This window comes from Rhinatrema bivittatum, chromosome 2 (assembly GCF_901001135.1).
Source record: "Rhinatrema bivittatum chromosome 2, aRhiBiv1.1, whole genome shotgun sequence".
NCBI lineage: Eukaryota > Metazoa > Chordata > Amphibia > Gymnophiona > Rhinatrematidae > Rhinatrema > Rhinatrema bivittatum.
The window spans coordinates 460,674,147-460,699,327 of record NC_042616.1 but is presented as its reverse complement, the minus strand read 5'-3'; the positions used below and the strand labels follow the sequence as shown (position 1 = coordinate 460,699,327).

General features: G+C 46.8%; 1 protein-coding gene across 2 annotated transcripts in view; it reads left to right on the top strand.

Annotated features, from left to right (window-relative positions):
* The first annotated feature begins 5,385 nt into the window (after nucleotides 1-5,385).
* The window catches only part of WBP11 (WW domain binding protein 11), a 130,196-nt gene continuing 110,400 nt past the window's right edge, over nucleotides 5,386-25,181 (top strand). Inside the window, exons 1-4 of one of the 2 annotated variants that reach the window (XM_029590471.1) lie at nucleotides 5,391-5,534; nucleotides 8,699-8,798; nucleotides 12,397-12,505; nucleotides 19,893-19,924. In XM_029590471.1, the coding sequence (XP_029446331.1) occupies nucleotides 12,442-12,505; nucleotides 19,893-19,924 (96 nt within the window). In that variant the 5' untranslated portion in view covers nucleotides 5,391-5,534; nucleotides 8,699-8,798; nucleotides 12,397-12,441. Of the gene's footprint in view, nucleotides 5,535-8,698; nucleotides 8,799-12,396; nucleotides 12,506-19,892; nucleotides 19,925-25,181 lie in introns of both variants that reach the window. The other variant, XM_029590470.1, reaches the window with a different exon arrangement.

The window sequence follows — 25,181 nt, the reverse complement described above, 5'->3', positions numbered from 1 at the left end:
AGGCTGTAAGACAAAATGGAGGCAGGTTCTCCAATAGAATAGGGATCTGCCATAAGAGCCCACATTCTTCTGAGAGGTGCAATGAGGTGTCCACCAGCAGCTCATTAGGTCTGCATATCAGTCAATCAGGTGCAACCAGTACTGTCAGTGATGGGTGGTTCTCTATTCTCTTCAGCATCCTCCCCATCAGTGGCTAAGATAGGAATATTTAAAATTGGATTCCTCTATTAACCAGAGCCTTAATACATCTATATCTCTGGATCCTGGCTCTCTCCATCAAGTGACGAATCTTGTTTGTCTAAGCATTGGTCTGAGATTCCATCAGGTCCATAGTTGGCTGCCCCCCTTTTAGTAATCATGAGAAATGCTTCTCAGCCGAGTTCCCATTCCCCAGGATTCAGCTTAGGAAGTCTGCCTGTGCATTATGTACTTCTGAAGTGTGCACTGTCAACAGCAAACAAAGACACAGCTCCACCCAATCACAAATTGTGGAGGCCTCACTTGATAGCAACCAGCTGCGAGGGCCTCCCTCTCTGTTAATGTACAAGACTGTCCATTGCATTGTCCAATAGAATTCTGACCAGCTTTCCTTTCACTGGGGTAGAAAGGCTACTAATGTTGATCTGATAGCTCTTAGCTCTAATCTGTTCGCAAGGTTCTCTTCTCTTTTCACTGCCCATGCATCAACTGGGCCCGGCCTTGGGTACCCTAGCCAAACAGGGATGGCCCATGAGGAAGGGTCTAGACCCATTCCCTTTGGCAGAGTGGAGGCCTACATCCACCAAGTCAGGGATCACAAGAGCAGTCAGAGTCCATAGTTCGTTGAAACTGGTGAACATCTGAATAGGAGAGCTCTATGCAGCAAGCATATATGTTAGTTTACCAGAGGGAAACTCGGCAATATTAAATGCCAAACAAACAAACAATTTTTTAACACATATTTGTCCGTGCTAGGTATGGACCATTTGTGCATCTGCAAATTAATTAAAATCTGACATTAATTAATTTGCAGATGCACAAATGGTCCATACAAAGCACGGACAAATATGTGTTAAAAAATTGTTTTGTACATTGAATAAAAATTGTTCTTTTGGCATTTAATATTGCCGAGTTTCCCTCTGGTAAACTAACATAATTTATGTATTAGACAGAGGTTTTGCACGAGTTTTGTGTACCTGCAGGCATATATGTGCCATGGCCCATGGGACCAAATCAAGGCAGCTGCCATCAACCCCAGATGTAGTCCCAAACTTTGGGGGGGGGGTAAGGTCACCTGCAAGCTGGGGACTGGCTTTGCCTTGCAGGTCATATACCTGCATACTTGGAGCATTTTCCTGAATAGGGGGAGGGAAGTTGCATTTGCATGCTGCTCATCATAAGTAACTGCTGGCTGTACTTGAAAAGATGACACGGTACAGTACTCTATGCTCCTGTTTCAGCTGCTCTCCCCTTTAATTTTGTACTCATCACCTCTGGAGGCCTTCTGAGATGGCCTCAGATATGGTCATATTGTCTCCTTACCGTCCCTTCGCTTTACTGGTCTTTTTACTTTTCTTCAATAAATGTTATCCCTCCTGGCAGTTAAGGCAAGGAAAAGAACCTCAAGGAATCCTTGGCGTTAACTCAATGGGGCAAACTCTCCCGCTTCCTTTAATCCTCAGATTAGGGAGTACCGTCCCAGGGACGAATTCCAGTCCTATAGGGGTACTGAGATCTAGGCAGAAGGTGCACTTGCCTAGGATCTTTCCTGGGAGGCACCTCTACTGAAAGAAATCAGCCCCGTGGTGCCTGTTGTCCAAGAAACAAATGGGCTCAACCAAGCCGAGGCCTCACTCTGGCTGTGGGAGTTTCAGCAAGTTCAGTCTACACTTAGTCGTTGCTGCAAGAAACAGGTTACTGGCGAGGGCCTAGGGCCATTTCTCCTTTATAGCCAATGAGGTGGTCAGGAAGTCCACCTTCATGTCTCCCTCTGTCTTTAATAGTCCTTCTTCCTGTTCAGCCCCTTTGTCAGACCACCTCTCCAGCTCCTCCCAGTCCATCTGGATTTTCCCACCCTCTTGATGGGGTGCAGGTTGTGCAGTCCCTCCCTCTCGGTTCACCACTCCTCCCCTTCTCTCCATACCTTACAGAGCAGGATCTCTTCCCCTAACCTGGTGTTTCTTGGGTTTTGAGGATTCCACCCAGGTTTCCTGCCCCCAACCTTCCCCAGGGAATATAGTAACCACCATCACCGTTAGGAAAACGGATGTTCAGTTTACCAGCATCCGTTTTCCTAACCCAAACACAGCTACAGGTTAGGAAAACAGATACTGGTAAATCGAGCATCCGTTTTCCTAAGCTGGTCGTGGTCAAGCCTTTTTTTTTTTTTTTTTTTTTTTTTTTTTTTTTAATATTGCTGCTTTCTGTGGTTCCTCCTTAGTATCGCAACAATTCTGAACATAGGAGGAACCATAGAAAGCAGGATTTTTTGGGGGTTTCTTTTTTTTTTTTTTTTTTTTGAGTGAGCCCTTATGCTTGGCAAGACAACCCCAGCTCCAGGACTGACATTAAATTTGCTGTGTTAAGGAGTGCACATCAGGCGCATCGCCAATTTTTTGCATCGGGGGGGGGGGGGTAATAGCCAATAGCCTCATCTACATGGCACATACATGTGATGAGTACGGACATGCTAATCCCCTTTTTGCATTAGGTGTTAGCCTAGCACGTCCAAAACGCACGTTCAATAGTTAAGATGTGTGCTAGCCTGAGTACAGGATATTGCATCTAACTCCATCCACATACAATTCAGTAACTCCTGGAGTCACCATATATACTCCAATCTCCTCTGACAAATACACTGGGGGATGAATCAGCTAACCATGCTTAAGTGACACTACTGTGCAATAACCTCCCACATTAAAGCGTCATGATTTCAAACAGGTGTCATTATATATAAAAGAAAGTAATATTTAGAAGTACAACTGTCCAATTATGTATTTTTATAGGATTGTTCTGGGAGGGGTGGTGGTGGAGTCATAATGGGGCTGATGTAATAAGACCTGCAGCAAAACAGGTGCTAGTTATGAACAAGGGCTTTGATTACTGCGCGCAGCTTAAACTGGCGCTTCCACAGGATGTTGAAAAAATAAATAAATAAAATAAGTTATGCAAATGATTTGCACGCAGAAATCCCCGCACTCATGAAGCAATGCGCATACCTAAGCGCAGTAAGGCTCTATGTAATAAGCGGCCGCATCCGTGTTGAAAAGCCGCGACAATAATCCACACATAAAAGCGAGCGAGCAGGTCTCCTTATTCTGTGAAAGTATGACCCTGGAATGTATTTTTTATATTTTGAATAACCCTGTGCTGCAGAAAAAAATGGCAAATATTTTCATGGGTGATAATTCACACTGGCATGGCAGCGAGATAGGCGCCTTTCTGGGCACCCAATCTGGATTCACAGCCAGAAGTGTGCCTAGGTAATCAATCTGGATGCTTGTGCGCCGAGAAAAAAGTGTCGAGCTAATCACAAATCTGGCCACAAATGCATCTTCCTGTTCAGTTAAAGTATGACCCTGAAATGTATTTTTATTATTTTGAATAACTGTGTGCTGCAGAAAACATGGCACAATCAGAAATCTCCATCATAGAAACAGACCAGAGCTGCACAGACACACAACCACACCACACCAAGCAATGGAATAAAATGGTCCCCGAGTCAGCACTGTCACGTATTGATGCCCTGACCATGGCGGTAAAAAAACCCACACTAGCATTGGCGCGGCTCTCTGCATTGCCTATGATTAATCACCTCCTTTGCATGCCGTTAGCATGCACTCACGCAGAAAAAAACCATGGGTCAGTAAGTGTATTCGTATGCATTTTTCCCCCCCACACAAAACCCTTATTACATCCTCATAGAGGGCTTTGCATGGGAAAACACACATACAAACATATATGCATGCACAAACCCAAAGCAGCTTCAACGCACCTTATTACATCACCCCCAATGACTGCTTAGTTTAATAGGAAAAATCTCAAGAAGGGGGAGGAGTCCTATGAGCCTGAAAGTTAATTGTGGGTGAAGAGAGCAAGGCAAAGTTCACCTCTGGTATCTAACAACTTCCAGTTCATCCCATAGTACAAGGTTCTTCACAATGCATCTGTGCCAGCCCATGTGGTTGCAGGAGAAAGATGGCTCACTTGCATGGCCCGAAGAACGTGTTGCATTATCCTATTTGAACCAGAAAGTAGTAGACATGCACGAGCGTCAGCCAGAAAAAGGCTCCGCATGCAGCAAATAAACAGAGTGGGAGGAAAAAACAAAAAAGTGCTGGCACTGGGGAGGAGAAGGGTGAGGATAAATTTGGAAGAAATAGACGGGCACCCAGCCACAAAAATGTTCCCAGGGCCCCTTGGTGCAAACACACAAACCCCACAGCCACAAATCAAACTGCCTTTTAAGTGAAGGGTTCCTAGTGAAAACGCTAATGAAAATATTTCCTTCTCGTTGCAAGGGTTAAGATACAGTGATAAGAAAGGCAGATTTTTTTTTAACTCTCTCTTTATTCAACTCAGTTTATAATATAATTTTCAAGTGAACCACTTTTTCAGAAAACGAGCTCATAGGGTATCACAGAAAGAAAAAAATATATACAAGAAAAAATTAATCTCAATCACTCTACAAGGTCACAACTGAAGAAAATTAAAGCATGAAATAAGCAAATAAGACAACACAGTCGAAAAATATATGCGATACATAAGTCTTAATATCTTCTAACACTAGAGTACTACTCAAGTCTTGCTACTCGAGAAGACAGCAAGTTGGGAAGGAGCAACAAAAAACAAAACAAAACAAAAAAAACCCCAACCCGTTCTAATTCCTTGCAACTTAATTACAGTAAGCGCTTCACCCCACCTAATTGCAAAACTTCAGGCTTCAAGAAAAGAAAATTATTTCCTCTTCTATTTCCCTCCAAACATCAAGGAAACCCAGACAGAATAATGCATGAACAATACATCTTTGATTTTAAAGAATTTAAAAATCCAATCCCTATCAGGAAAGGCAGAAAATGTTGGTAGCCTCGAAGCTGACATTTTATATTACAGATCCAAACACAACAGAGATCCACGTTGCTAACGAGCTTACTGAAGTCTCTGGATATTCTCTGGCATGACCAGTTACAGAAGAACCCGTCACCCCTTTTAGCGCTTGGATAACCATTTTATTGACCTATCAATAAAACAAAAAAAAGAGACAATTGTAAAAGTACACAGCCTCGGCTCACAACAAACTAGCATCACCACGCTCCACGACCCAAGGGACTCGCCAGCGCACGCAGGTAAGCTTCCTTCAGGTTCCCCACCAGCCGCACGCTGCAGCCACCGCAGGTAAGATCCGAGAGGAACTGACGAGCCCGAAGAGCGGATGTGACGTATCTCTTTCCACCCCATTCATCTTTTTCCTCTCTCCAAGATGGCGACTGGTGGATGGAGGCCGGGGCAAGAAAAAAATAACCGATAAAAGACCGCCCCTAAAAAAAAAGAAAGAGGTGAGGAGTGTCGTGCGCGGTTCGAGTCGCGGAGGGGGGGAGCTAATGTGTGGGGAGGCTAGAAACGTTTCTCCGCTTTCTTTCGTGCCTGTGGCAGTCTTTCCCTTTACTCTCTCTCGCTCTCTCTATCCCGGGCTTTCTCAGATTCCGTTACTGTTTTTGTCTCCACCACTTCACCTGGAAGTCCGTGCTATACGTCCACCCATATTTATTTATTATGTATGTATTTATTTATTTAAAGCTTTTATATGCCGAAGTTCGTATGTACATCACATCGGTTTACAATGAACAAATAGTGAGAATGAAGGGGGAAAGAAAGGAGAAGGAGTTACATCAAACAAAATAAATAGTTGCGTAATACAATATAAAGAAATGGTTACAAATTTAGTGCTTTAGTTAGATAAGAATTTAGATAGGGGAGCAACGAAAAGCATAAAAAGATGAAACAGTAAAATAATAAAACAATAAAGGGAGCTATGTACTGGAGGAAGTATTTTTTTGCTATTACTCCTGGAAATACTTCCTTTGAACTTCACCCACTGTGGCTTCTTGTCCCAGAGTTTCCTTTCCTCTGAAAAAAAGTTTTTTTGTATCTTATTTATTCCTTTCAGATATTTGAATGTCATTGTGATATTTCCCCTCTCTCTCCTTTAGCTAGGGTATGTATATATTTAGGTCCTTAAGGCTCATTCATTATGGCTTATGTGCAGACTGTATACCATTTTGGATGCCTTTTTCTCTGTATCCCCTCCTGTATCCTTTTAGAAGAATGTCCTCCAGAATTGGACACAGTTTTCTAGGGGGCCAATGTAATAAAACCTGTGGAGAAATCTGTGCTAGTGTGTATTCTCTTTTGCACGTACAGCCAAAGCAAGCCCCTCCTTGGGATGTAATGAAGGCTATGTATGTAAATTAGATGCACGTAGAAAATCCATGCTTATGTGAAACCTGTGTGGAAACGTGCACATAAACACATACCCACAGCCCTATGTAATAAACCGTGCACAAACTGAAGCTGAAATCCGCATTAATGTAACCTGCAAGTGACTTTTTTTGGGGGGATCTGGGAGTGGAATTAAAGGCTGGTAGAGCAATGTCTATCCCCTTCATGTTCCGTCTCTAACTGTGTGGCATCTGTTACAGTGGAGGCTGGTAGGCATGATAATGCAGCAGAGATTTTTTTTCTGCCAACCCGCAGAATGAAGCAAACATCCTGGAAAAGTGAAGGTATTCCATGATTACGCCAGAGCTGCACGGATCACACTTATGCCAGCAAAACCTGTCTGCAGGCACACAATTTACCTTCTGCCCTGACCCAGGTGCTAAAACACCCACAGACAAAATCCTGCACTAACTGATGTGCGCCATGCTGCACAGCCTATGAATAATTTGCCTCATGTGCATGCACTAGTGCTAAATTAGCTGAATGTTTTTAAGTTGGTTTCTGTGCGTGTTTTTCCCACTCTGCATACTTTATTACATACTCGCCTAAGGCTGGCATGGGAAAAATGCACGCAAAAATCCACAGCTGCTTATTACATCGGCCCCTAGATGAGGTCTCACCAACAACTTCTACAGAGGATTATTACCTCCTCCTTTCTACTAGTTATATTTCCTTCTATGCACCTTCATGTTCCTCTAGCAGAAGATCAGCACTGCTGGCCTGAGAGTTTTGAAAATGCATGTGCAGTGCTCGCACATAAGAGCGAACCATTGGACACAGTGCTGTAATATTTGATGGAAGACCCACCTTTTTCCTTTTCCCCAGTCCACACCAGCATCTCCATAATAGTTGTGGCTTTTTTTGTCACTCTGCCTAAACATGTTGCCAACCCTAACTGTAATTATTACCATTCTCCTTTTCCAGAGAGCTCATCAGATATGATTGCCGTGAATTTTCTTTCTTGTTTGGTACACATCAGTACCTCACATTATCTTCTCCCCACTTCCAATCCTGTTCTGTTTTTGATGTCTGCAACCTAAACTCATGAATTTATATTTTATTGCAATAAATCTGAACTGCCATACCATACATCACTTCTTAAATTTTTTTAGATTGCTCCTCATATTTTTGTTTTCAATTATTTGACATGGCTAGGAGCCTAGGAGCATGGGAGCATGGCTTGACAATCAACTTAACTTAAAAAAATTTATAAATACCACCACCAAGGATTGTTTCTATAAACTACAAGTCCTCAAAAAGTTAAAACCACTCCTTCACTTCAACGACTTTCGCCTCGTCCTACAATCCATTATTTTTTCAAAACTCGACTATTGCAATGCAATTCTACTTGGCCTCCCTGCCAACAGTATTAAGCCTCTACAGATGGTACAAAACGCCACTGCCAGAATCCTAACAAACACCAATAAAAGAGAACATATTTCCCCCATTCTGAGCAACCTCCACTGGCTACCCATCAAACAGAGAATCCTTTTTAAAACCCTTACCATTATTCATAAATCAATACACAACATCGCACCGATATCACTCCAAACTCAACTTCATCGACACCTATCCTCCAGACCCATCAGAAGCGCCTACAGAGGCACATTGTTCGCCCCTCCAGCAACATCATTACTAAGAAAAAGAGCACTCTCAACTGCAGGACCACACCATTGGAACGCTCTCCCCCCAGACCTACGCCTCGAACCCAGTCTACCAGAATTAAAAAAAAAAGTTAAAAACCTGGCTCTTCAGGCAAGCGTTCCAATCTCAAGAATTTAACTAAGCGCCTTATCCTGACTGAACTTAGGAATATTTTGTATTACAGTTAACAATATACAATATTATCCAAAATTAAATTTAAATTTAATTTTACTTTTAATTTAAGTTTAACATGCTAATTGGCTTAATTTTAATTTAATTATGAAAATATTTAAGTATTTATTGTTATTGTTCAATGTTCAAGGATTGTATTATATTTTATTGTTCTATGTATTATATGTTATTGTTCAATGTTCTTTGTAAAAAAAACCCCGGTCTGACCTCCCAGACCAGGGCAATCTTTTCGTTTCATGTAAACCGGACTGATTTGTATTGTATACAGGAATTCCGGTATATAAAAATTAAAAATAAATAAATATAAATAAATAAAATGTTCATTCTGTTGCAGCTCTTAGATTTGTCTTTTTCAGATAATACTTTCCTACTAATCCTTTTACAGTATTACTCCTGAAAATGTTGAGAAGAAACCACTCCAGGCCTGATCCTTGAGGCACTCCACCAATAACCTTCCTTTTCTTTTCCTGATATGTGAACTGCAGGTATCGCCACTTTTTATTATCCTCGGCTGCTCAGCTTATTTATCAATTTTCTGTATAGAACAATATCAAAAGCCTGACTGAAATTTTTTATTTTATTTATTAAAACATTTTTTATATTCCGCAAATCCAAACAGTCCAGTGTGGATTACAATCATCACATACATAAAAACACACAATAAATATCACATTATGACAAATTAAAACATTAAAATGTAAAATACAGCACTATTTCAAAACAATTGGAACACTAAAATGCTACACATAGCACTATTTCAAAACAGATGGAATTGCATTAAATCCATAGAAGTTAATCTGAGTATGCCTGTGAAATAAAAAAGCCTTTAATTTTTTTACAAAAGATTTTATATTCTGCTTTTGAAGGTAACTGTAGTGCCAACTTATTCCATTCACAGGGGCCTGCAACTGAAAATGCTTTAGATCTAGTATGTTGCAATCAAAAATCCTTACTAGAAGGGACAATCAAAAATGTGAATTAGAGCACAAGGCACGATTTGGGACATATAATGAGATCTTAGAAGATAAACAACTATACTCATAAATAAACTGTCTTATGCACTAGTGAAAGCAACTTAAACTGAGATTGCTGTAAAATAGGCAACCAGTGGAGAATTTTCATATGAGGCTTAATATTTTCCCCCCATGTTAGACCAAATATTCTTACAGCTGCATTTTGAACCAGTTGTAACACTTTCATCAAATATTTAGGAAGGCCTATGAATAAAACGTTACAATAATCTGCTGTACTCAGAACCAAAGCCTGTATCTCTAAACAGGAATCCATAGGTGACAATTCCATAATAGCCTTACCAAATTTAACTTAAAAAAACGCTTGTTTGGAGATGTTTTTAATCTGTGTTTGGCAGGATAATTTGCTATCTATCCATACTCCCAAATTTTGCGTTTAATCAATCCCAAATTATGCCCTCCTTCCAACCCAATCAAAACATCAGGACATACCCTGTGTCCCAGCCAAAGAAGTATAGTTCTAGTTTTGTTTTCATTTAAAACCAGACAATTACTAATAAACCTATTTTTTTTAACTGCCTTATAACATTGTTTAAAAGTGACCTCTGGGAAAATCCCAGGTTCTTGGCTAGGAATAAAAAAATTGCAAATCATCCGCATTGCATTTGCACACCATTCCTAATGAATTTAATAATGACCACAAAGGCTGTAAAAATATATTAAATAAAGAAGCCGATAGTGCCAAACCCTGAGGAACTCCCGATTCAATAGCTAACCAAGCCGATTCAGTATTCTCACATACAACCTTCTGATTCCTATTCGACAGATACCAATCCTTTTCAATCTTGCAAGTAACAAATGGTGAGAAATAGTATCAAATGCAGCAGCAACGTCCAGCTGGACAAGTACTCTAGAAATGAATCTTTCAGATTACACTGAATGTCATCAGCTAGTGAAACCAATAACATTTCGGTTCCACAATATTTTCTGAATCCATATTGTCTTTCATCTAGAACATGATATTCTTCTAAAAACTTATTTAATTGTATTAATACACGTTTCTCTAGAATTTTAAGTCATAGAGCACAATTTAGAAATTGGTCTATAATTTGATACTATACTAACAGACTGAGAACGATTCTTCTGACTCGGTTGAACAACTGCCTGCTCCATAGGAATGATAACACCCCCCCACACACACACACACACACACACACAGACACTCACTCCCCCCCCCAAAGACATGTTAAAAATACAAATCATTTGGTCTGAAAAAGCAGCTAAATAATTTTTTAATACATTCAGTACTCATTTTGATTTTAATTCTTATCCAGTAAAAAAAAAAAAAAATCAGATTTGCTTGACTTGCTTTCCCTTTGGTAAAACCTTTCTCCCTTGGATTCAAAATTGTTACCAATTCACTCCCTCCCACATTCAGTGAAGAGGGATGACACCTTTCTCTTTCCAGGGAATACTTGAACAGAACTGTTGGAGGAGCTGGCAGAATCTTTCTGAGCTTTCTTAATATTCTAGGATGTATCCTCTCTGTCTCCATTGCCTTGTCCCCTTTCTGTTCTGCTAGTTCCATCCAAACCCTTTCTTCTGTAAATAAGGTGATATCTACCTTTACCATATGTACTCTAGTTTACTGCTAGTAGTGGTGGTTCTCCAATTCCTTCTTTGGTGAACATCAAACAAAATTATTCAATATTTTTGCTATTCAGTGTGACACTCTTTCCTTTTCTTTTCTCAGTTATACAATCCAGTGCCTGCACTTTCTTCTTGAATTATATTCCTAAAAATCACTTGTCACCTTGCTTTACTGCCATAACTTATTTTCCCTCTGTTCATACTTTGCTCTCCTGACTACCTTTCCTGCTTCCCTCAGTCTTTCTAGATATTTATCCTTGCCCCCTCTTTCCATGATCCCTTGTACTTTTAATGCTAATCTTTTGTCCTTATATTTTTAGCCATCTCTTTTGAAAATCTCACTAGCCTATTTTTTCTTTTATTGTTATTTACTAATATAAATGTGTTGGCCTTACAGTGGCTCCTTTTAGTTCAGCTTGATTCTTTTCTTTCACCTCTTAATCATCCTCTTCTTTCCCCGAGATATTCCTGCATCTTAACAAAATTAGTAATCCTGAATTCCAAAATGCTGACTTTTATGTGACCCCTCTTTACCTTTTTTTTAATATTAAATCAGTGAACCACAAGCAAACACTAAATGTGACATTTGAAGCTCTTTTCCTTGTTTGTACCAGGTACAATATTGCTTGTTTTGTTATGGTTCTGTTACAAGTTGCAGAGGAGTACTGTTTGAAGAGAGTCCATGATCTTTCTACTTATTTCTGTACAGCATAAATAGCTGTCTTTATTTACAGTTTGGAACTCTGTTTCAAGCTTTTATTTAGCTTACTAATCACATGAAAAGGGTGACAGTAGTGCAGGCTAGCGGCAGAAACATTTTTTGAAAACATAAGCACCAGCTAGAATATTTAGGAGCCAGTAAAACATTTTTTTTAATGTGGTTTCTTTTTTTTTTTACCTTCTTTGTCATTCCCTTCCCTTCTGCCTTTCCCTCCCCTTTTGCTCCATCCCTACCCCTGCCTCACTCTCCACTTTTAACCCTCACACTTCTCCTCTAATTTGATTGTGTAGCAATAGTTCTTTTGTCCAACTCTGACAGCAACTGTGTAAGATCTGGCTGCCAAAAGGTCCTTGGCTCTAGACCCTGCTACAGTGGTGGCTCCGCAGCCCTGGCAATGGCTTCCTATTCCAGTGGCAGCTCCTTGGTGCCAGACCCTACCACAGCAACAGTTCCCCAACTATGGCAGTGACGTTTCAGTTTCTGCAACTCTCTGGACCCTTCTTATAGCCCCTCAGACCCAAACTGCTACAGTGGTGGCTTATTGGCTCTAGATCATGCTGCAGTGGTAACATTCCAGTGACTGTGTTTCTGGATGATCCCTGGCACCTAAGGCTTTTCCGGCTCTGATGAAGGGTTTACCTGTTGTTTTATGGTATACAGAGTTTGTCAATACCTATAATAAGATGCTAAAAATCAAACAAATATATTGCTTCTTATTTACATAGTTTCCTTTTTTTTCAGATTTTATTTTTGCTAGAGAGGTGGTGACAAGCAAAGTGAGTGAAGATGGGGCGCAGGTCCACATCATCCACCAAGAGTGGGAAATTCATGAACCCCACGGATCAAGCGCGTAAGTATTTATTTAAAAATGTTTGTATACACAAGGTGATTTACATAATAAAAACATTCATAAGCAAGTAAAGCATAAAACATGTTCCTGAACATACCCAGATCAGACCAGTGGGTTGTGCATCCCAACCAGCAGATGGAGTCAGAGAGCAAAACTTTGGGCACTGCTACATATCCGAGAGTGCCACCTGCAGTCCCTCAGTATTTCTCTGACTCCAACAGATGGTAGAGGTGCACTCCTGCAGTCTGTTAGTTAAAAAAAAAAAATAGGTAGAATTTTAGATAAGAACATAAGAAAATGCCATATTGGGTCAGACCAAGGGTCCATCAAGCCCAGCATCCTGTTTCCAACAGTGGCCAATCCAGGCCATAAGAACCTGGCAAGTACCCAAAAACTAAGTCTATTAGTTGGTAGGCTAGCTCCCTGAGGTGTTAGGCACCGTTGTGGGCCCATCCCTCAGCGGAAGCCGGGCGACCAGGGTGTTGGACACCCCAGACTGAAGCTTCGTCCGCAACGGGCCGGTGTGCTTGATAGCCAGGGGCTCCTGGCTCCCTCACAGATCGAAGCTGCTCCTTCGGATCCCTGCTCCTCTAAGGCTGACTCCATAAAGTTAAAAAAAAAACAAAAAACCCCCCAAATGTTTTTCTTCGGACTGAGATAAGGAGTCTGCGCTGGGGACGGGCCTTGTCTGCTTGCCAGCAGGCCGATGGGATTTCAGCAGCTGGTCTTCCCGTGCAGTTTCGTCGGCACCTGGGGCAGTGGGCGCTTTGACGGCGGTGGAAGGAGAAGGAATTGCTGGCGCATATCGGCAGCCACTTCGCGTGGTCTGTTTTCTCCTCAGTGTTTTTTTTTCTGCGCCTCTCTGCTTCTGGGAGCTATGCTTTAGGCCTGACGCGCCTGATTTTTCTGCGCCCGGACTGCGTGGCTGCACGGCACTGCTAGTGGCGCCCCGCTCCAAAATGTTGGCCTGCCGCACATGTGGCGCGCTGGGGCAGGCATTGGATGCGGCCTCCCTTTCCCGGGCTGCAATTCGGGCCAGGAGAGTTCCTCCTCGGGCCTTAGGCCTGGAAACAGGTCTTTGGTCGGCCGGGCCGGTGCCCCCTCCCGTGGAAGGAGGAGGGGGGCTCCTCCACAGCGGGGGAAGCCCCTGTGGAGCAGGATTGCTCCTTTGGTGATGACGTGCCAATGCCCGACCATAATTCGGAGGGAGTGGAGGTCCCAGGGGAGTTTTCCTCTGAATTTATCCTCCTACTGCATCAGGCTTTCCTGGCTAGGAAGCAGGTGGCCTTTAAGAGACTGGCTTGCTAGAGGGTCCTGTCGGAGTTTCCGCAGTGGACGTTAGTGGGTCCTGTGGAACCTCAGCAGCACCAAGGGGACCAGTGTAGGCCGGCAGTCAACGCTAGGCTGCTAACCCCGCAGGGTAGAATTCTGGGGTTCAGCCGGATTTGTTACCAGGTGTTGATCTGGGTGATGTACCACAGAATGACCCGGATGCAGACGAATGTCCTCCTTCAGGCAGGGATGATCCCAGCGTGGTACATCTGTTTAAGCGTGATGAGCTGCGCCCCCTTATTCCCCAGGTATTGGAGGTTCTGGGGCTTAAGGTCTCTCAAGAGGAGTCTGACAGTGAAGGAGTTAACCCGGTCTTGGATGGGATTCGGGGGCCAAAGACGTCCTTCCCTTTACCCAAGAAGGTCCACAAGTTGGTAACCCGGGCGTGGGAAGCCCCGGATGTGGGTTTAAAGGTGGGCAGAGCTATGGTGAAGATCTATCCTCTTTTGCAGGATGTCTTGGATCTCCTTAAGGTCCCGAAGGTAGACGCGGCTGTCTCTGCCGTGACTAAGAAAACCACAATTCCCTGTACGTACCAGGATCAGTCCAGACAGCTGGTTATGCCTCCCCTCCAGCAGATGGAGTCAGAGAGAAATCTGAAAGTACCCCCTAGATATACTGGTGTGCCACCTGCGATCCCTCAGTATATTCTCTGACTCCAGCAGATTGAGAGGCATAACCTGCGGTCCTGGCCTGGTCAGTTTATTAGTACTGGGGAAAAAAAAAAAATAATAATAATAGAGGGACAGGATCAATTGGTTTCTTTCCTTTCTTTCTCTCTCCTGTCTTAGTTTGTGTTTGTCTGAGCGCAGCGCGGTTTGGAGCTCAGTGTGTGGCAGGCACAGAGGGCAGTGCCCTCTGAAAGTTCCCGGAATAGACGGTCCTTAAGGCTGGGGGAGAGCTTACCGGTGGGCCGGTCACCCTCCCCCCAATTCCAGGGGTTTTCAGCCCTGAAGGGGGTTTAAAAAAAAAAAAAAAAAAGTGTTTCCTTTTATTTTCTGTTTGAGCCACTTAAGGCCTGTTGGCAACAGGCAGTGTGCTCTTCTTTCCTTAGCCCCGGCCTGCCAGAGCCTCTACGGACCCCGGAGGGGGTGGCTCGGTCACCCGTTGCGCTGAGCTGGTGAGCTTTATTACTCACCTCGATTTTGGCGCCTTTTTTCTTCGGGGCTCCATCTTCTCTCCAGCGATGCCGCGATCTTCGGCCTGTGCGGCCTGTGGAGGGGCGGGGGCGCGACTCTCACGAGAGGGCCTCTGTCCCCGATGTCTTCCCGGGGACGAGGGACCCTCTCGGGAGCCGAGCACTGCCCGCAGCGACTCTCTTCTTCCTTCTTCGCCGCGGCATCGCAGCGCTTCTGTCAGCCGTTCTCCGGCCCCTCCCCCCACGGGGAGGAGTGCGGCGGCCATCTTGGCCACAAGGCAGGCAGAATCAGAGGCATCGGAGGAGGAAATCTCCCCTCCTCCCTCCCCTGGCGAGCGTGATGAGCTGCGCCCCCTTATTCCCCAGTTATTGGAGGTTCTGGGGCTTAAGGTCTCTCAAGAGGAGTCTGACAGTGAAGGAGTTAACCCGGTCTTGGATGGGATTCGGGGGCCAAAGACATCCTTCCCTTTACCCAAGAAGGTCCACAAGTTGGTAACCCGGGCGTGGGAAGCCCCGGATGTGGGTTTAAAGGTGGGCAGAGCTATGGTGAAGATCTATCCTCTTTTGCAGGATGTCTTGGATCTCCTTAAGGTCCCGAAGGTAGACGCGGCTGTCTCTGCCGTGACTAAGAAAACCACAATTCCCGTAGCCAGGGCTGCCACCTTGAAGGACCACAAGCTGGAGATCTGGTTGAAACGGGTCTTTGAGGTCACCACTCTGAGTCTTCGGGCGGCGGCTTGCGCCAGCTTTATGCAGAGGGCTTGCCTCTGTTGGGTTCAGGAGGCTGTTCCCAGTACAGGCCCCAGCGGTACTGGCCCGTCGTCTGGAAGAGGGCATCGCATATGTGGCAGACGCCTTGTATGATTTGGTGCATATCTTCATACGTAGTATGGTGTCTCTGGTGGCGGCATGGCGCCGCCTCTGGTTGTGGAATTGGTCAGCGGATTTGTCTTCCAGGTCCCAGCTTTGTAACCTTCCCTTTAAAGGCAATCTCCTTTTCGGGGAAGATCTGGACCAATTAGTCAAGCTACTGGGAGAGTCCAAAGGCAACAGGTTAGTGGATAAATGATCTTCGAGGAAAGTGTTTCCCTCTCAGGCTTGCTTTGGGATTCACGCAGAGTCCGGGCGGGCAGATACTCGGCTCCGTCTGTGCTCAAGCAGACTCCAGGACGTCAGCAGTTCTTTCGCGGTGGATGCCGTCCAGGCAGAGAGCCCGTGAGCCTCGGAACGGGGAGTGGAAAGCCCTCCCAATGAGGCCACGGGTAACCATTCTGCCGTCAAAGCTGTAGGAGGCAGATTGTCAAGCTTTTACATAGAGTGGGCAAGGATTACCTCGGATTGCTGGGTCTTGGAAGTGGTCAGGGACGGTTACGCTGTCGGGTTTTTGCGCCCGGTTCAAGAGGCATTTGTGGAGTCCCGCGTGGCATTGCGAGGCAGTGCATGGGACCCTGCAATGGCTTTTCGATCTAAGGGCCATTGTCCCAGTTCCTTTGGCAGAACAGGGCCAGGGCCGGTACTCAGTGTACTTTGTGGTTCCCAAGAAGGAGGGCACATTTCGTCCCATTCTAGATCTGCAGAAGGTGAACCGGTGTCTTCGGATTCCCCGTTTTCGCATGGAAACCTTGAGGATGGTGGTGGCCGCTGTGCGCAAAAGGGAGTTTCTCGCGTCACTAGATCTCACCGAGGCGTATCTGCTCATACCGATCTGGCAGGATCACCAACGTTATCTGCGGTTCAAGGTCCTGGGTCAACATTTCCAGTTTCGAGCCCTTCCTTTCGGCCTGGTGATGGCTCCACGCACTTTCACCAAGGTCATGGTGGTCGTGACGGTGTTTCTTTGCAAGGAGGGGATCCTAGTTCACCCGTACCTGGACGATTGGTTGATTCGAGCGAAGTCAAGGAAGGTCTGTGAGAGATCGGTCCAGAGGGTGATGTTCACTTTACAGTCACTCGGCTGGATCATAAATGTGCAGAAAAATCACTTGGAGCCCACTCAGTTGCTGGTTTACTTGGGAGCGCTTTTCGATACCTCTCGAGGAAAGGTTTTCCTGGCATCGGACCGTGTGACGAAGTTGCAGGATCAGGTCAGGACCCTCCTTCAGAGGGAGGCTCCTACAGTCTGGCATCACTTACAAGTCCTGGGATCCATGGCCTCCACCTTGGATTTGGTCCCGTGGGCATTCACTCACTTGCGGCCATTGCAGCGTGCGCTGTTGTCAAGGTGGAGCCCGGTGTCGGAACTGTTTCACCTACCATTGCCACTGCTCCCAGAGTCAGTCTGTCATGGTGGCTCTCACGCAGCAACCTGGAGCAGGGGGTGGATCTGGACCCGCTGAACTGGGTGGTAATCTCCACAGATGCCAGCCTGTCAGACTGGGGAGCGGTTTGCTTAAAGAAGTCCGCTCAAGGCCTCTAGTCTCCAATGGAGAGATCCTGGTCCATCAACTACCTCCAGACAAGGGTTGTCCGACTTTCCCTGTGAGCATTCCTGCCCCTAGTCGAAAACAGAATGGTTCGAGTGTTCTAAGACAACGCGACGACGGTGGCTTACATGGACAAGGCGGGACAAGGAGTCTCGCCTGGGCGGAGCACCACCTCAAAGAAATCGCCGCATCGCATGTCACGGGGGGGTAGAGAATGTTCAAGTGGATTTCCTCAGCAGGCAGCAACTCGATTCAGGGGAGTGGGAGCTGTCTCCCAAAGCTTGGAACCTCATTTGCGCCAGGTGGGGTACGCCTCAGTTGGATCTGATGGCAACGCGGGCCAATGCAAAGACAGAGCGCTTCTTCAGCCGCCGGCGAGAGGTGGGCTCGGTAGGATTAGACGCCCTAGTGTGTCCTTGGCCCACAGGAATTCTTCTCTATGCCTTTCCCCCCCTGGCTCTGATAGGTCGGCTTCTCTGACGCATAGAGTGACATCCAGGCTGCGTAGTGCTGGTGGCTTCAGAGTGGCCGCGTTGCCCATGGTTCACGGACCTGGTTCGAATCACTCTGCAAGGTCCCCTACAGCTGGCTCATTTCCTGCGTCTGCTCAGTCAGGAGCCAATATTTTTGGATAGGGAGGATCCCTTCTCTCTCGCAGCTTGGCTTTTGAGAGGCGACGATTGCGATTGAGGGGATATTCAGAACAGGTCATTTCCACTCTTCAGGCGTGACGACCGGCTACTTCTATGACCTATGTTAGAGTCTGGAAGCTTTTTGAGGCATGGTGCCTTCAGCGCTCCTTGGATTCATTGTCAACGGATGTTCCTCAGGTGTTTGATTTCCTTCAACAGGGGCTGGCGAAGGGTTTGACATTCAGTTCCCTATGAGTCCAGGTAGTGGCCTTGGGTGCCTTATGCCTCAGGTTTCACGGTCGTTCGCTGGCAGCTCACCTGGATATTTCCCGGTTCCTCAAGGGGGGTCAAACATTTACGTCCGCCTGTATGTCCGGATTGGAGTTTGAACCTGGTGCTTCGGGTGCTTTGTGGAGCTCCCTTTGAGCCTTTACACAGGGCTCCAGTTAAAGATTTGACCTTGAAGACCGTTTTCCTGGTAGCCATTTGTTCTGCTCGACGGATTTCAGAATTGCAGGCTTTGTCGTGTCGGGATCTGCGCACGGTTCCTTCCTTCGTCCCCAAAGTGGTATCTGTCTTTCATTTCAATCAAGAGGTGATCCTGCCAGGCTTCCCGCAATGGTCCCGGGACTCTCCTCACGAGAAGGATCTTCATCTTTTGGATGTGCGTCGTGCTGTTTTGCTCTATTTGGAGGTTACCAATGACATCCAGCATTCAGATCATCTGTTTGTCTTATTTGGCGTACCTTAGAAGGGTGACAAGGCTTCTAAAGCTACAATTTCGCGCTGGATTAAGGAGGCTATCTGCTCGGCCTACATTGCTTGAGGACGTCAGGCTCCCTTGGGTCTGAGAGCTCATGCCACTCAGCCCAGGCTATCTCCTGGGCTGAGTGTCAGCTTCTGTCGCCACAGGAAATCTGCAGGGCATCGGTTTGGTCCTCCCTTCACACTTTCACCAAGCATTATCGCTTGGATGTTAAAGCGCAAGATGAGTTGTCCTTTGGTGAGAGTGTACTGCGCACAGGCCTTTCGGGTTCTCGCCCAGTGTAGGGTGGCTTGGGTACATCCCACTGGTCTGGACTGATGTGGGTATGTTCAGGAAATGAAAATTGGTTCTTAACTTCTTATTTTCGTTCCTGTAATACCACAGATCAGTCCAGAGTCCCATCCCTTTTCAGTTTCTGAAAGACTGTCTTGCGCTAAATTGATTTGCTGATTATAAGATTCCTCTTGCAGATGCTCTTGAAGGAGCAGGTTCAGGGGTTGTTTACTTGTTGTGTGTTTGGTTATGAGCAAATGGGTTGGCTGTTGTGTTTGGATTCCAGCCCTCTTCGCCCGTTAGTGCTGTTGTGATAGGCTTGGGTACAGGCCAATACTGAGGGACTGCAGGTGGCACTCTCGGATATGTAGCAGTGCCCAAAGTTTTGCTCTTTGACTTCATCTGCTGGTTGGGATGCACAACCCATTGGTCTGGACTGATCTGTGGTATTGCAGGAATGAAAATTAGCAGGTAAGAACCAATTTTCATATATACATACAAACAAAACTCTAGGGTGCATTTTATATATGAAATCCAGTATCACCTGGGTTTCAGCCTTTTTTATTTGTAAATACAGAAGCGTAAATCGGGCAACTGCAATGAAGAATTTGTGCTCTCTCATGTTTTGGTTGCACTTTCTGTACTGTCCTTTCCTCTCCTATTTTTGTATCCTGCATTTGGCATTTCACAGTGCTTGACAGTTGAACCAGATTTTGCATTTAACTTTATAATCTGACATGGATGTTCGCTGGAATTGTGAAAATAAGAATAAAGACTCTGACTGAAGCTTTAGTTCAACAACTGTCCATTCTCTCCTTCGCAGGAAAGGAAGCAAGGAAGAGAGAGCTGAAGAAAGTGAGTGCTGGAAGCATGCTTGGTTCTAGCTGTGACTTACCATGGCTTTCTGTACTGATTTATGAAAGCAGGGAGAGTAGCCTTTGTAAAGAGACCAAAAGATTACTTCCACTAATTCCATAAGTTCCTGAAGCTGGAGATAAAATACAGCTCATTCTGACACTGAGTTTAGAAAGGAGGTGCAGATGCCTAGAGTTAGCAACATAGATTTCAAAGCTCTGACATCTAATAAAAATTCTTTGGACAGTGATTAGAGAATTACTGCAGCTTTACTATTTTGGCTGGTAGTGACAGAGATCTTTAGTCAGAACCCACATCTGTCTCTTCAGTTTGTTTCTCTCAGTTTGGAGAAAGCTCTCCATTGGGGAGAGCAGTCAAGATCAAGCAATCCAAAATCTTAGACATGAATTAGTACTAGCCAGGGGCAAATAATTTGTTTATTATTATAATGGGAAGTTTATAAATTATGGCAATCAGAGACCGCCTTAGAAAACTCAGATTTCATATTTTATTTGTGAAAGAAAAACACTACTTTCCTAGCGTGTAGCAGATGGACTCGGGACAAATGGGTATAGTGTACTTCTGATAGCATTTGGAGACGGATCAGATTTCAATCTGACATCAGCCCTAGTACATATACCCTTGCAGGAAGTGCAGCTCTTCAGTATTTTCTGTCTCCATAGCAGTTCGGGACTTTATGCATGCTAGCACAGCGTTAGAGTAAATTTTACAAAGAAAACCCAAAACAAGAAGAAATCTTACCTCTACAGACGAGCCCCACTCTCCTGCGGTGACACCCATTGGGGTCCCTTCCCCAGTTGAGAATTCCCGAGGTGATTTCCGCGATCCCTCGGAGGTAAGCCTTGGTCCGGCGGCCGACCCTCGGGGGGGACCTAGCCCCCGACACCGGGTGAGGCTGAGAGGCAGCGGGTGCCACTTTGAGCGTGGCGGTAAAGGTATTTTCCCTCTCTCCCCGCAGCCAGAACAAGATCAGGAAGCACCGAGACACGGTAAGGTAGAAATCTATTTAAAAGTCTCCAATCTCCGAAGCTCGAGGAGTCGCACAGGTCGCCAGCCGGGACCAGTGCCACCGGGTTGATCTGCCCAAGCAGGGCTAGACCCCGGTCAGATCCGAGGGTCCTCCCACATGGAGATCCTCCGAGGTGGTCGCCATATTGTCTGCGTGGTCGCCATCGCCATTTTAATCTGTTCGCTGCCCTGTCCGCTGTTCCGACCCGTGCGCACAGAGGCGAGTCGCGCGCACAAATACCTTGTGCACACATCGTCACGCGCCCAAGTACCGTGCATACAAGCGACGCGCACAGCCACGCACTTACTGTGCCGGGCGCATACCTTCGATCTGGGTGCATAACAGCATGCTCACCTCCCTTAGCGCGTACCGATGCACCGGAGCACATAACTGTATTTTACGCGCACAAAGCCATGGCACCACCGGAAAAGAAGCTCAAGGCTCAGGGCCTCTGCCCAGCATGCCACATTAGAGCTGCACAGCATGAGGAGACCTCCGCCCTGTGTATACAGGGCGATGAGGCCCTGGGGGATCCAGCCCATGGCCCTCCCCAGCCGGTACTGGGTTCCAGCTCCTCAAAAAGTACGCTGGACCTAGCGTCTCCCAGTGGGACCCTCCCGCAAACGGGGCTCCCCAGGGACACAGCGCCTCTTAATTTAGACCCAGCATCTATCTCCTGAGTGGAATTCTTCAAAGGCCTGCATACCTTCGTCCACATACAACTGGAGCCTCCGGTAATACGGCCACAACCTCCACCAGAGAACCTCAACATCCCGGGATCCTCTATGCCCAGGGAAGTGATTCCACTGCCCAGAAGCCCCATCTTCGGGGACACAGACAACTCAAATGAGTAATTAGAACCCCTGGAGGAAGGGGAACTCCCTCGGGGGACAGAGCCCCACCGAACCATGAGGCGCTTCTTCACCAAGGATGAGCTTCCAAACCTGGTCACACACAGCTTGAAAGAGCTTGCTATCCCGGGCACTAGTGCCCCGGGGGAACCTAAGACGAATTCCCTAGTAGAGGGACTCCGTCAGACATCCCGCCATTTCCCACTATTACAAGCCGTCCCACAGCTAATTGACCTGGAATGGGATGACCCGGAGACTACGTTCAAAGGGGGGCGTGCTCTGGCAGCCATGTACCCTCTGGACCCAGCTGCCAAAGACCTCCTGGCATGTCCAAAAGTGGATGCCATGGTCTGCGCGGTTTCGAAGCGCACTACTATCCCAGTGGAGGGAGGAGCAGCACTCAAAGATGCTCAAGACAAAAGTCTGGAATCCATCCTCAAACAGTCCTTTGATGTCTCCGCTATGTCTCTACAGATCACGGCCTGCTGTGCCATGGTGACACGTGCCTGCTTATCACAGACCAGGAACAACGCTCCTGGGGAAGCCCTGGAACCAGCAGTATCATTCCTCATGGATTTCGCTTCTGATCTGGTGTGCACCGCAGCTAGAGGAGGTTCATCCGCCGTGGCAGCCAGAAGACAACTCTGGCTCCGAAGCTGGTCAGCCGACGCATCTTCCAAAACTAGACTCACAAGGATGCCCTTCAAGGGAACCCTCCTGTTCGAAAGCGAACTAGAGAAACTAGCCAACAAATGGGGCGAATCCCCACTGACGAGGCTACCGGAGGACAGGAATAAGAGAAACCAGTGACCCTTCCCCCGAACTTCCAGGGGCAGAGGATCACAGCGCTTCAACCCATACAGAAGCACATATCAAGTGGCTCGCTCCGCAGGCAGGAGCCAGTCCTTTCGGAACAAGCACAACAAAAGGGGAGCCAGCTCGGGTCCAGGCCCCAGCCACACCCCACAATGAAAATCAGCCGACCCGTCCAAAGGAAGAAGCTATAGGGGGCAGACTTGCCCTATTCTTCCAAAGATGGGTCGAGAGAACTTCGGACAAGTGGGTCCTATCCATCATTCGAGAGGGATATTACCTGGATTTACACCACCTCCCTCCGGACAAGTTTGTGGAATCCCCCTGCCACGACCCTTCCAAGAGGATGGCAGTGGAAGCTACACTGACCAGATTGCTAGACTTAGAGGCTGTAACACCGGTGCCTCCACAACAAATAAATACTGGACATTATTCCATCTATTTTATCGTTCCCAAGAAAGAAGGAACATTCAGGCCCATCCTGGACCTCAAGGCGGTGAACAGTCACCTGTAGATTCCTCGCTTCCGCATGGAAACCCTACGCTCTGTAATAAGGGCGATACAACCGGGAGAGTTCCTTACATCCCTGGATCTGTCGGAAGCCTACCTACACATTCCGATCCATCAAGAGCATCAGTGTTTTCTACACTTCACGATCCTGGACCGTCACTACCAGTTCCCGGCACTACCATTCGGGTTAGCCACAGCACCCCGGACGTTCACCAAGATCATAGTGGTGGTGGCAGCAACAGTGAGGAAGGAAGGAATCCGCGTACACCCTTATCTAGACGATTGGCTGATCAGGGTGAAATCCCCAGAGGAAAGCCACCAGGCAACCAACAGAGTCAAAAATCTACTGGAGAGCCTCGGGTGGGTGGTCAACACAAACAAGAGCTGTCTGCAGCCCTCCCAATCTCTAGAATACTTGGGAGTCCGGTTCAACACCAAACAAGACAAGGTCATCCTGACACCGACAAGGAGATCAAAATTGATGACTCAGTTGCGAACCCTGTTAAGCGAACTTCACCCCACGGCATAGGACTGCCTACAAGTCCTTGGCCTCATGGCATCCACATTGGAAGTAGTGCCATGGACAAGAGCTCAAATGAGACCCCTACAGCACTCACTACTATCACGATGGAATCCACTGTCCCAGAACTACACCGTACGTCTTCGGCTCCCGGACAAAGTTCAGAACCAACTACGATGGTGGCTACAAGAAGGCCATCTGAGCCAGAGAATGAGACTATCCTCACCAACCTGGAACCTGCTCACCACGGACGCCAGCCTACGAGGATGGGGAGCACACTGCCAGGAGCTAACCGCCCAAGGGCAATGGAACGAAGAAGAGTCGGGATGGAACATCAATCGCCTAGAAGCCTGGGCAGTCAGACTAGCCTGCCTACAGTTCGGTCACAGACTTAGAGACAAATTGGTCAGAGTAATGTCTGACAACGCCACAGCAGTGGCCTACATCAATCGTCAGGGAGGAACCAGAAGCCAACAGGTCTCTCTGGAAATAGACCCCCTAATGTCATGGGCGGAAGCAAACCTTCAAGAGATCTCTGCCGTCCACATCGCAGGGAATGACAACGTCGCTGCGGATTACCTCAGCAGAGAAAGTCTAGACCCAGGAGAATGGAGGCTGTCGACCACAGCATTCCAATTGTTAGTAAACCGTTGGGGAACACCAACCATGGACCTCCTGGCAAACCGGTTCAACGCCCAAGTGCCCAGCTTCTTCAGCCGCAGGCGGGAACCCCAGTCCCAGGGAATCGATACCCTGGTACAGACCTGGCCACAGGAGACTCTGTTATACGCCTTCCCGCCGTGGCCCCTATTGGGCGCAATCATCCACAGGATAGAACACCACAGTGGACCAGTACTTCTAGTGGCCCCGGACTGGCCAAGAAGATCGTGGTACGCAGACATGTGAAGCCTGACAGGGAGCCCCCTCCCCCTACCTCCACACAGAGACCTGCTCCAACAAGGACTGATGCTCCACGAGGATCCAGCTCAATTCTCTCTTACGGTTTGGCCATTGAGAGGACTCGCCTGAGGAAGAGCGGATACTCCGGGGCAGTAATTGACACCCTGCTCCGAGCACGCAAGTTCTCCACATCGCTAACATACATAAGGATTTGGAGAATATTCGAAGCCTGGTGCGAGGACCGCGACATCATTCCACGCTCAGTCAAAATTCCTGCAATTTTGGAATTCCTGCAGAATGGACTTCAGAAGGGATTGTCTCTCAACTCCATCAAGGTACAGGTGGCCGCATTGTCATGCTATGGAACCAAGAGCGAGAGTGGCAGCATAGCCTCTCTCCTGGATGTCTCCCGCTTTCTGAAAGGAGTCAAGCAGATCCGATCACCCCTAAAGTGGCCGGTGCCTCTTTGGAACCTCAACCTGGTCCTAGATTTCTTAGCAGGAGCCTCCTTCAGACCTCTTTGCGGCATGTCTCTCCGACTCTTAACATTGAAGACAGCCTTCCTGGTAGCAGTCTGCTCGGCCCATCGTATCTCCGAGCTACAAGCACTGTCCTGCCGGGAGCCGTTCCTCA